The sequence below is a fragment of the Micromesistius poutassou genome, assembly GCF_964030765.1.
Source record: "Micromesistius poutassou genome assembly, chromosome: 14".
Taxonomy (NCBI): domain Eukaryota; kingdom Metazoa; phylum Chordata; class Actinopteri; order Gadiformes; family Gadidae; genus Micromesistius; species Micromesistius poutassou.
Window position 1 is genome coordinate 2885412 of NC_140284.1, and position 13543 is coordinate 2898954.

The 13543-nt window shown below is 44.3% G+C and overlaps 1 protein-coding gene across 1 annotated transcript; it reads left to right on the top strand.

Annotated features, from left to right (window-relative positions):
• Positions 1 to 419: 419 nt before the first annotated feature.
• mstnb (myostatin b) lies at positions 420 to 4451 on the top strand (the record flags this gene model as incomplete). The annotated part of the gene is made up of 3 exons (XM_084478359.1): positions 420 to 828; positions 1231 to 1601; positions 2624 to 4451. 3 exons carry the CDS (start codon positions 420 to 422, stop codon positions 3002 to 3004), a joined length of 1161 nt encoding a protein of 386 aa, XP_084334485.1. The 3' UTR covers positions 3005 to 4451.
• Between the last annotated feature and the right edge of the window lie 9092 nt (positions 4452 to 13543).

The following is a 13543-nucleotide window of genomic DNA, read 5'->3' on the forward strand; positions in this document are numbered from 1 at the left end:
AGTTTCGTTTGCAGCTTTGGAATGGCGATGTGGGATTAGTGCTTTTAATTAAATTGCATAACATCAACAAAGTCCCGGGACTGTCAGTGCAGCGCTCGCATTCCTGCAGTGATTCGGTAATGAATAAAACACGCATCCGAGCAGCGGACACGCTCGGCACGTGTTCGGAGACTTAACCGTTCGCTATCCCTGTATGGGTAGACGGTGAGAAAAAAAAAAAAAAGTCGGTAAGATTCATTGTTGCCAGTCCAGCCAATCATAGATTTGGACGACACAAAAAAGTGGGTAAAGTTGGGAGTATAAAAAGCTGCGCCGCTGATAAAGCACCAGGCCGTGCCAGTGCGCATCATCATCAACATCATCCATCCACCGCACGCTTCCCTTCGTTTACCACACACACCGAGGGATCCTGTGAGACGATGCATCTGCCTCACACCCTGGTGTACCTTAGCCTGTTGATCGCTTTGGGTCCAGTCGGCCTGGGAGACCAGACCACGCACCAGCAGGCGCCCACCGCCGCCGCACCAGTCGCGGCCGAAGCCGCTGCCGTCCCGGAGGACGCGGAGCAGTGCTCCTCCTGCGAGATCCGTCAGCAGATCAAGACCATGAGGCTAAACGCGATCAAGTCTCAGATTTTGAGCAAACTACGGCTGAAACACGCACCGAACATCAGCCGCGACGTGATGAAGCAGCTGCTGCCCAAGGCGCCGCCACTGCAGGAGCTGCTCGACCAGTACGACGTGCTGGGCGACGACAATCAAGATGGACTTATCGAAGAGGACGACGAGCACGCGGTGACGGAGACGATAATGTTGATGGCCACCGAGCGTGAGTCCCGTATTCCTTTATTATTCAGTGTTATTATTATTATTATTATTATTATTATTATTATTATTATTATTAACGTGGGTTATCGAGGTCGAGAACCAGACGCGCTGACAAGGAGCGCACTTTTACGCACGGGATATGGCGCGGTACTTGCGTTGTTCTGTCCTTAGTTGTTGTATTTTAGTCACATAATTGCACACGTTTAAACCATGCGCTACGTAATGGTGAATAACTTTAATTCATGCAACTTCTATTGAAACGTAGTCTTAATCCGTGCTTTTATACCTCAACCAGATTTGGGCAATATTGAATCAGTTCACTGTAGTGATTGACTGTGCTTTGTTTATTATAGCGCATAACAAGCTGGGGCATTTGTGTTCTTCCCGCTCCTCTACAACACAGCCGACTCAGTGGTCCAGGTCAACCGGACGCCGAGGTGCTGTTTTTTCTCCTTTAGCCAAAAGATTCAAGCCAATCGCATCCTGCGCGCCCAGCTCTGGGTGCACCTCCGCGCCTCGCCGGAGGACACCACGGTGTTCCTGCAGATCTCCCGCCTCATGCCCTCCACGGACGGGAGCCGACACATAGGGATCCGCTCGCTGAAGATCGACGTGTCCGCCGGGGTCAGCTCGTGGAAAAGCATAGACGTCAAACAAGTGTTGAGCGTGTGGCTGAGGCAGCCGGAGACCAACTGGGGCATCGAGATCAACGCGTACGACGCGGAGGGCAACGACCTGGTGGCCACCTCCGTGGAGCCCGGGGAGGAAGGACTGGTGAGTGGACCCCGAAATCGCCCTAAATTCAAGTCGTTATTTTTCTAATATTACCAGGAGGAAAAACAATTCTTAATTTCTTTCAGTAGCGTTTTGTAAACCTTAATCAAAGTATTTCTTGCCTATGCTGCAAAACACTGATATATACAGTAGGCCTATAGCAGGCCGACAGTTACATACAGTATAGTACAGTACAGTTCTATTTTAGTTTGTGGCAAATGTCACAATCACTGTGTCACAGCGGGATAATGTTCTTTAGAAAACCGTACACCAGGCTTATAATGCTGTTCCTAAACTATGACTCCAGGTCACTTTGATTTGATTCTCGGGTTCGATGCTGCAGGAGTATTACGTAAAGCTTTGGGAGATGCTGGGTCGGGGCTTTAGCACTCCCAGCGAGGGGCTTGGCAGGCATGTGTTGCCCAGGAGGAGGAAGGAGGAATTAACATTTAAAAGGCCCACAAAGACGCACCCTGCATCTGGACACGAGCCCAGTGCACCAATAATCTGCAATCTCATTGGCCCATTACATAAGAGTGCACCTGCCTCCCATTTCCCCGTGCTCTGGTGGGACTCTGATAATCAGAGTAATTGCCTTTAAACACACGCCAGTAGGCATACTATCAGTGTCCCGCGAGTAGTCCCACTAACAGTAGGTCTACAGTGAGTCACACACCACACACCGCTTCAAAAGCCACTATGTTCTGTTGTCTTCAGAGCACTGGTCGGTAGAGTTTCGTAAACTGGTGTCTGGTCGAGCGTCAAATCAAGCGAATCACATGAGGTGAGAAAAAAACCGAGAACAAAGTTAAAGAACATTCTAGGCGCGTTTGCAGTTTCCAAAACCCAGTCACCGTGTGTGTGTTTGTGTGTGTGTGTCTGTGTGTGTGTGTGTGTGTGTGTGTGTGTGGGTTGTAGGTCTACACTTAACCCTCCTTATCTTAGAGCATATTAAGTCAAGTGAGTTCTGATCCAATGGCCCCAATCTCTCTGCCCCCCCCTCCTCCCTGTCCCCAACACAGCAACCCTTCATGGAGGTGCAGGTGTCCGAGGGCCCCAAGCGTACCCGGAGGGACTCGGGCCTGGACTGCGACGAGAACTCCCCCGAGTCCCGGTGCTGCCGCTACCCCCTCACGGTGGACTTTGAGGACTTTGGCTGGGACTGGGTGATCGCGCCCAAGCGATACAAGGCCAACTATTGCTCCGGGGAGTGTGAGTACATGTACCTGCAGAAGTACCCGCACACCCACCTGGTGCACAAGGCCAGCCCCCGGGGCAACGCGGGGCCCTGCTGCACGCCCACCAAGATGTCCCCCATCAACATGCTCTACTTCAACCGCAAGGAGCAGATCATCTACGGCAAGCTGCCCTCCATGGTCGTAGACCGCTGCGGCTGCTCGTGAGTGAGAAGGGGTGGGTGGGAGGGAGGGAGGGGGAGCCCTGCCCGGGGTGGAGGAGGAGGAGGGCAGAGGCAAAGGCTGTGCTTCAGTCCAATCGCCAAGACTCTTTGACACATCTTCCATTGCCACTTCTTCTTCTTCTTCTTCTTCTTCTTCTTCTTCTTCTTCTCCTTCTTCTTCTCCTTCTTCTTCTTCTTCTTCTTCTCCTTCCCCTCCTTCCTCCTCCCTTCCTTGGGTAGAACCCAGCAATGTAGTAGAGCCAGAGTAGAGGCAGCAGAGGTGGCCCTTGTTCTTTTGGTTTCCGTTGAGCTGAGCGTTACATTGCACTCTCATTCATATCACATTCTTTTTTTTCCCCTCATGTTTCTCTCTCTGTGACGTATAAACTCCAGAGGACTGACGAGGCAGGGGTTTGCAGGAACAATTTAACATGACAGCCTCAAAGAGTGGACTTTTTTGTTACAACAGTAACTATGAAAATGATGAATTACTCTCTTTCTCGCTCTCCCTCTCTGTCTCTCTTGCATTGGTCTGGGCTCCGTCTGTATAAACATGCCGACAGAATACATCCATGTACATTCACATATACAGGAACATCGTCTGATTGTTGCGTCCCCTCCTCACCAGCTTTATGTGACTTTAGCTCCACTGTTGTGTTTTTTTCAATGGTTGTCTGTATGAATGTTGGTTTTCAGAGGAAAACCGAAAATCCTCATGGACTTTTTGAAAGCACTCGGAAAAAAATCAAAGAAACAAACACTCCTGAAATTTATGTTTTACATTTGAGGAACAGTGTAAATCTTTAGTGTAGGTAACCCAAACTTACATTTGTTCAATAGTCCATAGCATAGTTTTATTCCACTGCGGGTCATTTCCCCAACCTAAGTTTGGGATTTTTCAAGATCTAACTTTTGTTTTCTTTTACGTTTTTGGAAAGATCCAGAATGTTGAACTTGTATAAAGGTGTGCATGTTCAGAAAATGTATGTTTTGCCAGAGTGAGAGATCTCCATAACTCTCATTGCAGTCTTTGTATGCAATGTGCCACACATCATCGCTTCTTCATCATAAAGAATCTCTGAGATCATCACACAAATCCGTTTTCCCGGCACACTTGAAATACTATTAATATTATCCTCTGATGGGAAACTTACATGATTTACAGAAAAACTTGAACTGAAGTCAAGACGAATGCAGTCTACAGAAAATATAATGTGTTTAAGACAGATAAATCAATAAGTGAGATGTATGAATGTTAAAATCAAAGGAAACTCTGTCTTACAAACACCACCGTTTGCACTATGGCACACCAATAGAAGGAATTGGTGGCTAAAAAAAGTTGTAAAAATTGATTTTGATATGTTTGCTGATTTGTATTGTATACATATGCCATTTTCCATTAGCAGATGCCTTTTCCAAACCACTGTTAATAAATGTGTAAGACCACAGCCTAGCCAAGAATGATGTACAACAGCAACAGTGTATATGCGTTTAACAAATAAAGTTTCTAGCTTATTTGTTTAGTTCTGTTTCTTCAAGTTTTTTTATTGTTCTCATCAAATATATTATATGTTCCAGCAGCTGCCCATTTAGGGTTAATTGGTTTCTTTTTCCATTGCAAAACACAGCATTGGCATACATCTTAGGGCAGGATAGTTAGTATATATTTGCATAAAGCACCAGGGTAGTCTAGAGGTAAGGGTGTTCTTGGTTAGATCCCCCATGCTTGCAGTTGACCTGTACTACTCCTTAAGATGCTTTAACCCCTACCTGATCCTGACATGACCTGTATCAAAAGTTGATAAAAAGGCTAATTAAACAGCAATATCAGGTTGCAAAGCAAAGTGACAGACAGTATGGTGAGCACAAACACTTAATTTAAAGGCTTCCTGCTTGAAATTATAGTTAACACCATAGACTGGTCCACAGCAGGGATATACTGTATTTTTTTCCGAAATTACTTATGAATTATTGAGTATGTGCTACGTGCACATGCATAACCTCTGTGTGTCCATATATCATGACCATTTATGCACCATCTGGACATTTTTATGACAAATCTACTTGGAAAATCAGTTCTTGGAAAAAGCACAGCTTCCTAGAAGTGTACTGTTCCCACGTGTGCTATATTTGAGCCGGACACAGACACTGGTGATCAACTCAGTTCATGGCAATGATAATGATAATCATCATAGGAAAAATAGGAATGATAACACTCCCCATTAAGGACAATTAAGAACATCAAGATTAATTTAAAAATGTAACTCAAATTATGATGATACTGGATGATTATACAAAGCATATAGCATTAAGTCAAAGTGTGTATTGTTTCTGAGTAATATTGCATCCCATCCTCACCATTTTACACTTAATAATGAGATTGTTGAAACGTAAATGTTGCCTATTCTGATAAATTCTAAGACTTTATCTTCCATACTGCTTATGGCATTCAACAATGAGATATAGGGCTACAGAAAAACACCAAGTGATGATCCCAACCCAGAACCTAGCAAATGTAGTCTGGAGGCAGTGGGAGTAAGACAGTGTTGTGGTTAGGATGGTCAGCCTGAAAGGTCATAGGTTTGAATCCCAATATCCACAATCTACCTGTTGGCATCCTGGGGCCAGATGCCCTAACGGTAACCCATGCCTGCTCATCAAAGCATCCAAAGACTAACTTCTTAAAAGAACCCACATCTAATGAATGAGTAGATGGTAACACACTGGTCCTCCAAGACAACTCAAAAGTAATACTTTAATATAGTCAGGGCTGTCATCAGGAGGAAACAGCGGTTCATTAATGTTTTCCACAGCAAGATCCTCACTCCTCAGGTTTATAGTAAAGCAGTTGATTGTGTCTGTGCTCTCGGCATGGACGGGATATATAAGGGGGAAACATTAGGCCTGACGATCTCCACCACGTCTGTCAGGAGTATAGGACCCTGGAGGGCCCCGGCGGCCAGCGACATTCCACCTCTTGACAGGTGAGAGGAAGTGAGAGCGAGAAGGAGAAGGGACCGTGGGGGTGAGGGAGTAGTCCAACACAGCTGGAGACGGCGTTAACGGGGACAAAGCCGCGTGCGTCCCGCGAGCACAAGCAGGTCATCATTAACATTGATTGATGGCAATTTGTCTGTTTCTCAAGAGTTTGCCTTCGGGTTATGAAGCTGTGGGCTCACATTGTTTTGGGCCAGAAAGTCATGTGCGACCTACAGATTCTTTCAGAACATTGTTCAGTGGCCGTTTGTCTGTTACACAATATGTTGAGATAGCTGAAGCTGATTTGGTTGAATTCTTATGTTTATATTTAGCTGATGCTTTTATTCAAATTTGTACAATGTTGTTTATTTATTAATGAGCCGGAAGCTTAGTTTCTCAAGCTGCAGGTTGACTGCACACACTGAAGTTACAACTCAGAACCTTTTCCCAGGAGCACTCTTACCCCGATATGATGCTACTGTGATACAACCGTCTAAAGCCATTGTCTAAAAAAAGACATTCCCATTGCACCTTGGTTGGTTTGGTAGGCCAAATGCCGAAGTACGAACAAATCAATTTAGCGAATTTTCTTGACTTAGTACTAATATAGAATTTTTATTTTATTTAACCTTTATTTCACCAGGAAAGTCCCATTGAGATTAAAAACCTCTTTTTCAAGGGAGTCCTGGCCAAGGGGCAGCAAAAAAGGCAGCAAAAGTTACAGAATGCCAGCTATACTGTGGAATACTTCAGACAAAGAACAATAATGGGCCCATATGGTACTATTTATAACCATTTACAGTGATTCCTGATGGCCTTTACATTTAAGTACACAAAAATAACATCTAATATTTGTAATCTCTTTTCCAGACCCTGAACATCTCTATTATAAAACCTCATACATGTTATTACATTAAAGTTCCTTGCCATTGCTTATATTTCAGGCTTTATTTACTAAGATACTATTCAAATGTGTTGAAAAACTCATTTGTTCATTTGGATTTAGGCGGCAGAACTCTGTGTCATTTAACAAAACTCGACAAACAAAGCAGGATGCATTTCACAATTCACAATTTACCCATCAGACGCAATAACTTTGATGATGATTTAGGCCCTCAAAGAAGAAGGTTCTGAACAATATAGGCCCTTTATTAAGAAGGTTCAGTAAGATCTGGGCCGTTTAAGAAGAAGGTTCTGACTGATATAGGCCCTTGAGAAGAAGGTTCCATACGATTTAAGCACTTTATTAAGAAGGTTTTGTACGATTTGGGCCCTTTAAGAAAAACGCTTTGTACTAGATGGGCCCTTTAAGGAGTCCACATCTAGTCCACATCTCAAGAATCCATGGCAAGGCCATTAAGATTCTCCCCCCATCTGGCCAAACAAGCGGGGATACCCTCACTGGAAGTAGTGCAAGGTGATGGGATGGGGTGGTGGGGAAGGGGGTTGTAGCCAGGTGCATTCAAAAACATCTGGACTCTTAAACAGATGTGCAACGCTGTCATCTATCTAGCGGGGTGAGGCTTGGGCTGACAAGTTGCTCGGTAGGAAAGGGACTTCCTTAATAGCAACAAGGTTCCATTGTTGGTCGTCATTGCATGAAGATATGAATGGACGTGACCATGGTATCACTGACACTGACACAAAAGCCAAAGGAAAAGTTGCACCTGTAATCAACTGTGGATTGTTAAAACTTAGGTCTTGTCATTTATGGGAGAGAAAAAAACACAGCCGTGATTTCTGTTCTGGAATTGTTTCGCCAAGCATAGCAGGCACAGCGAATAGACCACTATATTAGAGCTAAGAAAAGAGGGGTTTGTACTCAAACCGAAATACGATTGGTTAGTGAGAACCAATCATAGTACCTGTCCAGTTATTTTTTTTGGAAATATCCAATGACATTCATCGAAGAGTATCCATTGTACACACTGGCCAAAGCCCTCTTAAACATCCACTTGTGTAAATCAGGTTGCCCTGAGGGAAGCCTCCTCATCTTATCAGTACATAATATTCCAGGTACCTGTGCACAAATTGTAATCAATTAAACGGCCCACAAGGGGAGGATACTTTTAGACAAGATGACAGATTGTTCGTGAAAACCTCTCCTGGGTCCAAGGAAAGCAATGAAAATCAATAAAATCAGCCGGTCTGGGAAAGAGTGAGAGCCAGATGGCCAGCAATGGGAGGCTGCCTGTCTTCACTTCCCAACTGATTTATCCCTGCCGTCTGCGCTCCGCTTGCTTTTCTACTTAGGGCCCTGGAAGAACCGGCATTTCGATTCCAAAATAACACCAGCGCATCTAGGAAAATGAGGGATGATTTATGGCTTCAAGGAGCTACTGGAAGCCTGGACACTTGACAATTCTGTTGTCCACTCCAGATGTGTGTTTACGAAAGGCCTGACAGAGGGACGATGTTTGTTTGCGCACAGGGGTTTAACGATCCAGGAAATAAAGAAAAAGTGGCCTGAGTCCAGAGCGATGAAGCATAGCCTCCCGGGGGGGAGCAGGGGTTGACAGAGATGAAGAATGGATGTCCCTCGGAGGAGAGTGAGGGAAGACCTGGGACGGAAACCTCCGGTGAAGCCTCGACACCAATTCTCCCCCCCCCCCCTCCGCTCTCAGCGGATGTTGTGTAGCATCAGGTATGTGTCAAGACTCGACTCGACATGCTCACTGTTGACCTTCAGCCACAATGTTTATGGAGCATTTTTACAGATAACAATTAATTATACCACAACTTTGAGTGGCGTTCATACGACAAGAGGGAATTTCCAAGCGTAAATGTAGCGGCTGGTGAATTAACAGACTGTCTGGTGACGGGGTTTTTACGTTTATGAAATGGAAGGAAACACATTTCAACATATTGAATACTGAGCAAAGAAAATCACTTAAATGGATAAACTTCTCCTGAACCATAATCTTCCAAAATAATATACTCCTATTTATTCATAAATAAGCCTATATTTATATATTTAACAACTTAATGAATAAAAAACGTCAAATTGTCAAAATAGCAAACATTCTTCGAAAAGTAAAAGTAAAATTTCCGGATTTTAAAACGCTGGACCCTATGTTTTGATGCAGAAAACATTTTTCAAATTGATCGAGTATTGAGCGATAATGCTAAAGACGTAATCCATGAAAACGTGCTATAGCGCAATAGCGCCTGTCAATGTATGAGTTCTAAAAATAAATAAAATGTATTTCTTTACTTTTCGCTTGTTCCGGTCTGTTTGTTGATTAGACAGAAACAGATAGATATCTTAAGAACCCATTTTCAATTTTTGACAGTTGACGGCCACCAGATGGTGACGAAAAACGTATGTTCTGATTAAAGGCAATTTAGGCTACGTATTTCGTCTGAGACCCTCTCTTAGCTACTATACATTGATTGTTAACACCATGATTAGTTGTAAAATAATTCCCAGACACTGGATTATCAGTTTATGGTGGTTTTATGCGATCAAACACTACTTTCCTGACAAAAACAACAAAGACATAAATTGTTCTTTATTGTTTTTTGTCTCTAGTTCGGCGAGTTTTGGTCGAAGACTTAAATGGGTTGGACTGTAGGATGATATATAGTTTGTTTGGATCAAATAACATGAAAAATATAATATATTGCTGTGATTGTGCTTGTGCACAGTTATGAAAAACATGACTATTTTTGTAACATGCTCCTTTTTTTGTTTCGGTTTGGAATTATCTTTAATTTAGCTAACAATGCTTTTGATAGACTAAAAGTCGAGAATATAATCTTCCTAGGGGTGTGTCACATGACTGCTCTTTCATGTTTTTAAATGCCTTAAAACGTCTCGGCGATTGTGGGGAAGGAGTTTTTCACGGATACAGACCATTTCGGGATGAAGACGTCAAGCTGTGAATCTGAAAACCATTGTTTGACAGCAACTAAGTAAGTTATTTTTAGGTATTTGCAGGGTTTTAGTTAAAGGTGACATATTATACCACCAGGTGTGATTAGCCATTACAAGCCATTTTTCTGCCTCTTCTGACATCACAAGGGGGTATGTCGACCTAGATGTGTGCTGGATAGATCAGTCCACCAGCCTACCCAGTGGACTGTAGCAAACATGGCTCATCTATCCGTCATACATCATTTTCAAAACGGCTTGTAATGGCTAATCACACTCACAGCTGGTGGTATAATATGTCACCTTTAAAAAAAAGTTAGGCAACAATTTGTCTCCCCAATCAGACTTAATATAATTTGATAATAATTTGACTTTCTTCAGTTTGTTTCGACCAATCATGTTGATGGAGGCCTGGAGCTGTAAGCACGTAATTGGCTAACCACAACCACAAACTCTGCCAGGAGTAGTAAAAGGTAAAAATAGTTCTGTAAAGGTTTCAAATCAACACCGTGTAGACTGACCACTGTAGAAATACACATATTGAAAGCTTCATCCACTTGAGCTAATGAGTAACGAAACAGGGAACAAGGCGTAATTCCCCTCTTTCAGATTTTTCTATAGCATAGTAGGACTGCTGGATCTGAGATTAGGGAACAATATAATGTAGGCTACAATACAATATTACAAAATGTAATATGCAGGCTTAACCCTTGTGGGCCGACATTTACTGGATTTATGTTCACTCATTTAATAATAATCCAACACATTATCAGCCAAAACACACACACCATGGAACAAATCATTGAAAGTTGCTTTATAAATCAACAAGTGATCAAAAATATAAGAAAAACCTTACACTCCATCATCCCAGCAGGGGGGCTGTCCCTGACCCGTGTAATTGAATGTGGTGTGGCTGTAAATTCTCCCACACTCTCCCCCCAAACCCATGCCTTTTAAATACCCACGCCATTAATGTGAGGCCCCAGGCTTGTTGTAACACACTAAACTTCTTCAATGGAAAGGCCAAAAAGAAAACGTTTGGGTCGCAACAAGGCCCCCTAAACTACCAGCAGGAGAAAATGGAGTGACGCCCTGTGAACAGTATAGTTCCCCAGGGGACGCTGCCGTGGTTTGTGGCTTTTAAAGGCGTGATGAGGTCCGTGTGTGAAACGTGGTGTTGAAGGGGTGGCAGGGGGGCGTTCTGGGGGCTCGTGATGACACATTCTTAAGGTTGTTACTTAATGTTTTCGTACAAATCCGCGGTTCAGAAGATCTTTATAAGCTGGTGAAAGTCTTTTGTTATAACGAATGGCTATTCCAACGTTTTCAGCCCACACTTCTGTACATGAGGTGTCTATGCATCATGTACATTGAGCAATGCCAAGGTGCTGTGTGGGAGAGTGCGATCTCTACGATTTGCCGTTGTTCATATTTATATAGCATGTCCCACCAGCTTGCACTTTCATTTTCAACACAACATTTATTATTTTGACCTTACCCAAATGACCTGAATTGTTAGTCTTCTTGGAGTTGATGAAACTGAAGGCATACAAGGTGCCTGCGCCTTTAAACACAGCATGCTGATTTTGTAACACACACCTATGTCTCTATTCTATATGTCGGCAGTTTGAGATACATTAGGTCTGAATCGACAGGCGAGAGACCTCAGGTCAAGGTACCATATGTGATTACCTCTCGTCTCAGGGCTCAAAATAGAGCAGGAATAAAGATAAATATAGTTCACGCTATTTATTTGGGATTTGATGACTTTGTTAAAGGTGTTTGGTTTCCCCTGTTGAGTGAGCGGGGTACAGCTGGCCCTCTTGGCTGGAAACCACTTGAGAAGCTGTGGCTTGGCACATTAGGCTTGTAATACCCTGCCATGCTGGCACCTTAACCATTGGATTTGTACTTAAACAAGTTAAGATTGGATTGGCCAATTGGGTGTGGGGGTTGCCTGAGGTTTGACATCACCTGAGTTGCAGGTAGTGGAAATGTTCAATGTTCAATGCAGATATGTATGCATGCAGTGTGTGCAGGAATGTGTACACTGTTAAATGTTATATTAGCATTTATATTGGTTCTACAAAAAAACCTTTCATTTGCCACGTTGAAACCTGAGGCTCCGTTCCTCGATGATCGCATTGCCCTCGTCATCCACGGGGTCTCGTTGGCGATAAAAAAAACAAAAACGGCGCACTGACAGGTGGTATGAATGACAGCTGGGGAAGTGAACCGTGGCTGACCTTCTGAACAACGTGGCTGACGCGGCCCAGGATGATCATCGGCTAATCCTCCTCCCGGGTCCCTGCGATACGCCCCCTGGGAGCCACCAGGCAGCACGTACCTCTCCACATTCTGCTGCTGCAGGCACTTCTAGACGTGAACCAGGCTTTTAAAATGGTTTTAAGAAGGGGGGGGGGATCCAGAAGGGACCAAAAGGCCCAAAATGACTCCAAGCTGGAGAGAGATGGGAAGGCGCAGCTTGTGGAGGGCGGGGAGGTGGGGGTGGATGATGGCCCATGTCATAGGCTGCATGGGCCAATACCCTTTCCCCCCCGCAGGCCCTTAAGAGAGTGTTTTCCCTGTGGTGGTGGTGATGGTGGTGGTGGTGCAGCCATCTGTGGACTCGCAGCAGAGGCCATGAAAACCAAGCCGCGTGCTGCGGGTTGACCTTTCGCTGTGCTAACTATAATATTATCATAGGAGGAGAGATTTGGTTGCGCTACTCCCCGAGGTGGGATCGGGTGTCAGTATTAATGAGTTGCGTAGGTGCTAACGTTATGCAACTCTCCGAACATCTGCAACCGAGGGGCAGAGCCCCACACCAGATCAGAAATGTTTCTTAATGGTATTATTGAGAGTTCGAGGGAATTACGATAAGACTTTGCTTTTATGAGGGTGGTCTATGTGGCACACGACAGTTTTAAAACTACGGTTTCAATTTGTCAGGATTGTAAGGAAGTATATCGGCATGTGAAAACACTTGTTTTACAACATATGATGAAGACATTGACCATGCAGAGAATCGATTAAACCAAAATCTAAAACGCCTAAGCCAATTTCTCCGGGTCTGTTGAAAATGACCAAGCCAGAGCAATATTAATCAACCGGTACGCCTTAATTGTTTCCAGTCTCCTCCATCAAACCTGGAAGCGTCCACCGGAGGGCTTCCCTCCCTTTGGCAGGCAAAACCACATAGATGGGAAATTACCACATAATGATTTAAACACTTAAAACTGTGTTGCCATCAAACACATCCCCCGGTGTCCAGTGACTCACCAGCACTGGGCTTGTATCTGCAGGAAGGGGCGATGCCACACGTTAGCAGTGGTGGGAAGGATTTTGCTTCACTTTGTGGTTGAAATTACAGCGCAAATCTCTGGAGCATTTAATGCATCCAGGGACTATACACAACTATCTGTCAGAACGAACGGCCCGACAGCTGCCACTAATTGAGGGAAAGGAATTATGGGTAGTAGCTGCTGGCACCGTGCACCGCGGGGGGGCCAGAGCTTGCCAGCTCGGGACCCATTCCGGCAGCACCACAATGAGGATCAGCGGTGGTAGAGATACGCCGCTGTAACTCTTGGAAACGTGTCAAGACATGGCGTCAAGTGTTGGCCTCGGGAAAAAAAGAATCGAATCAAACAAGGCATTCCAAAGGTCACTGTTGTTTTCCCATTATAG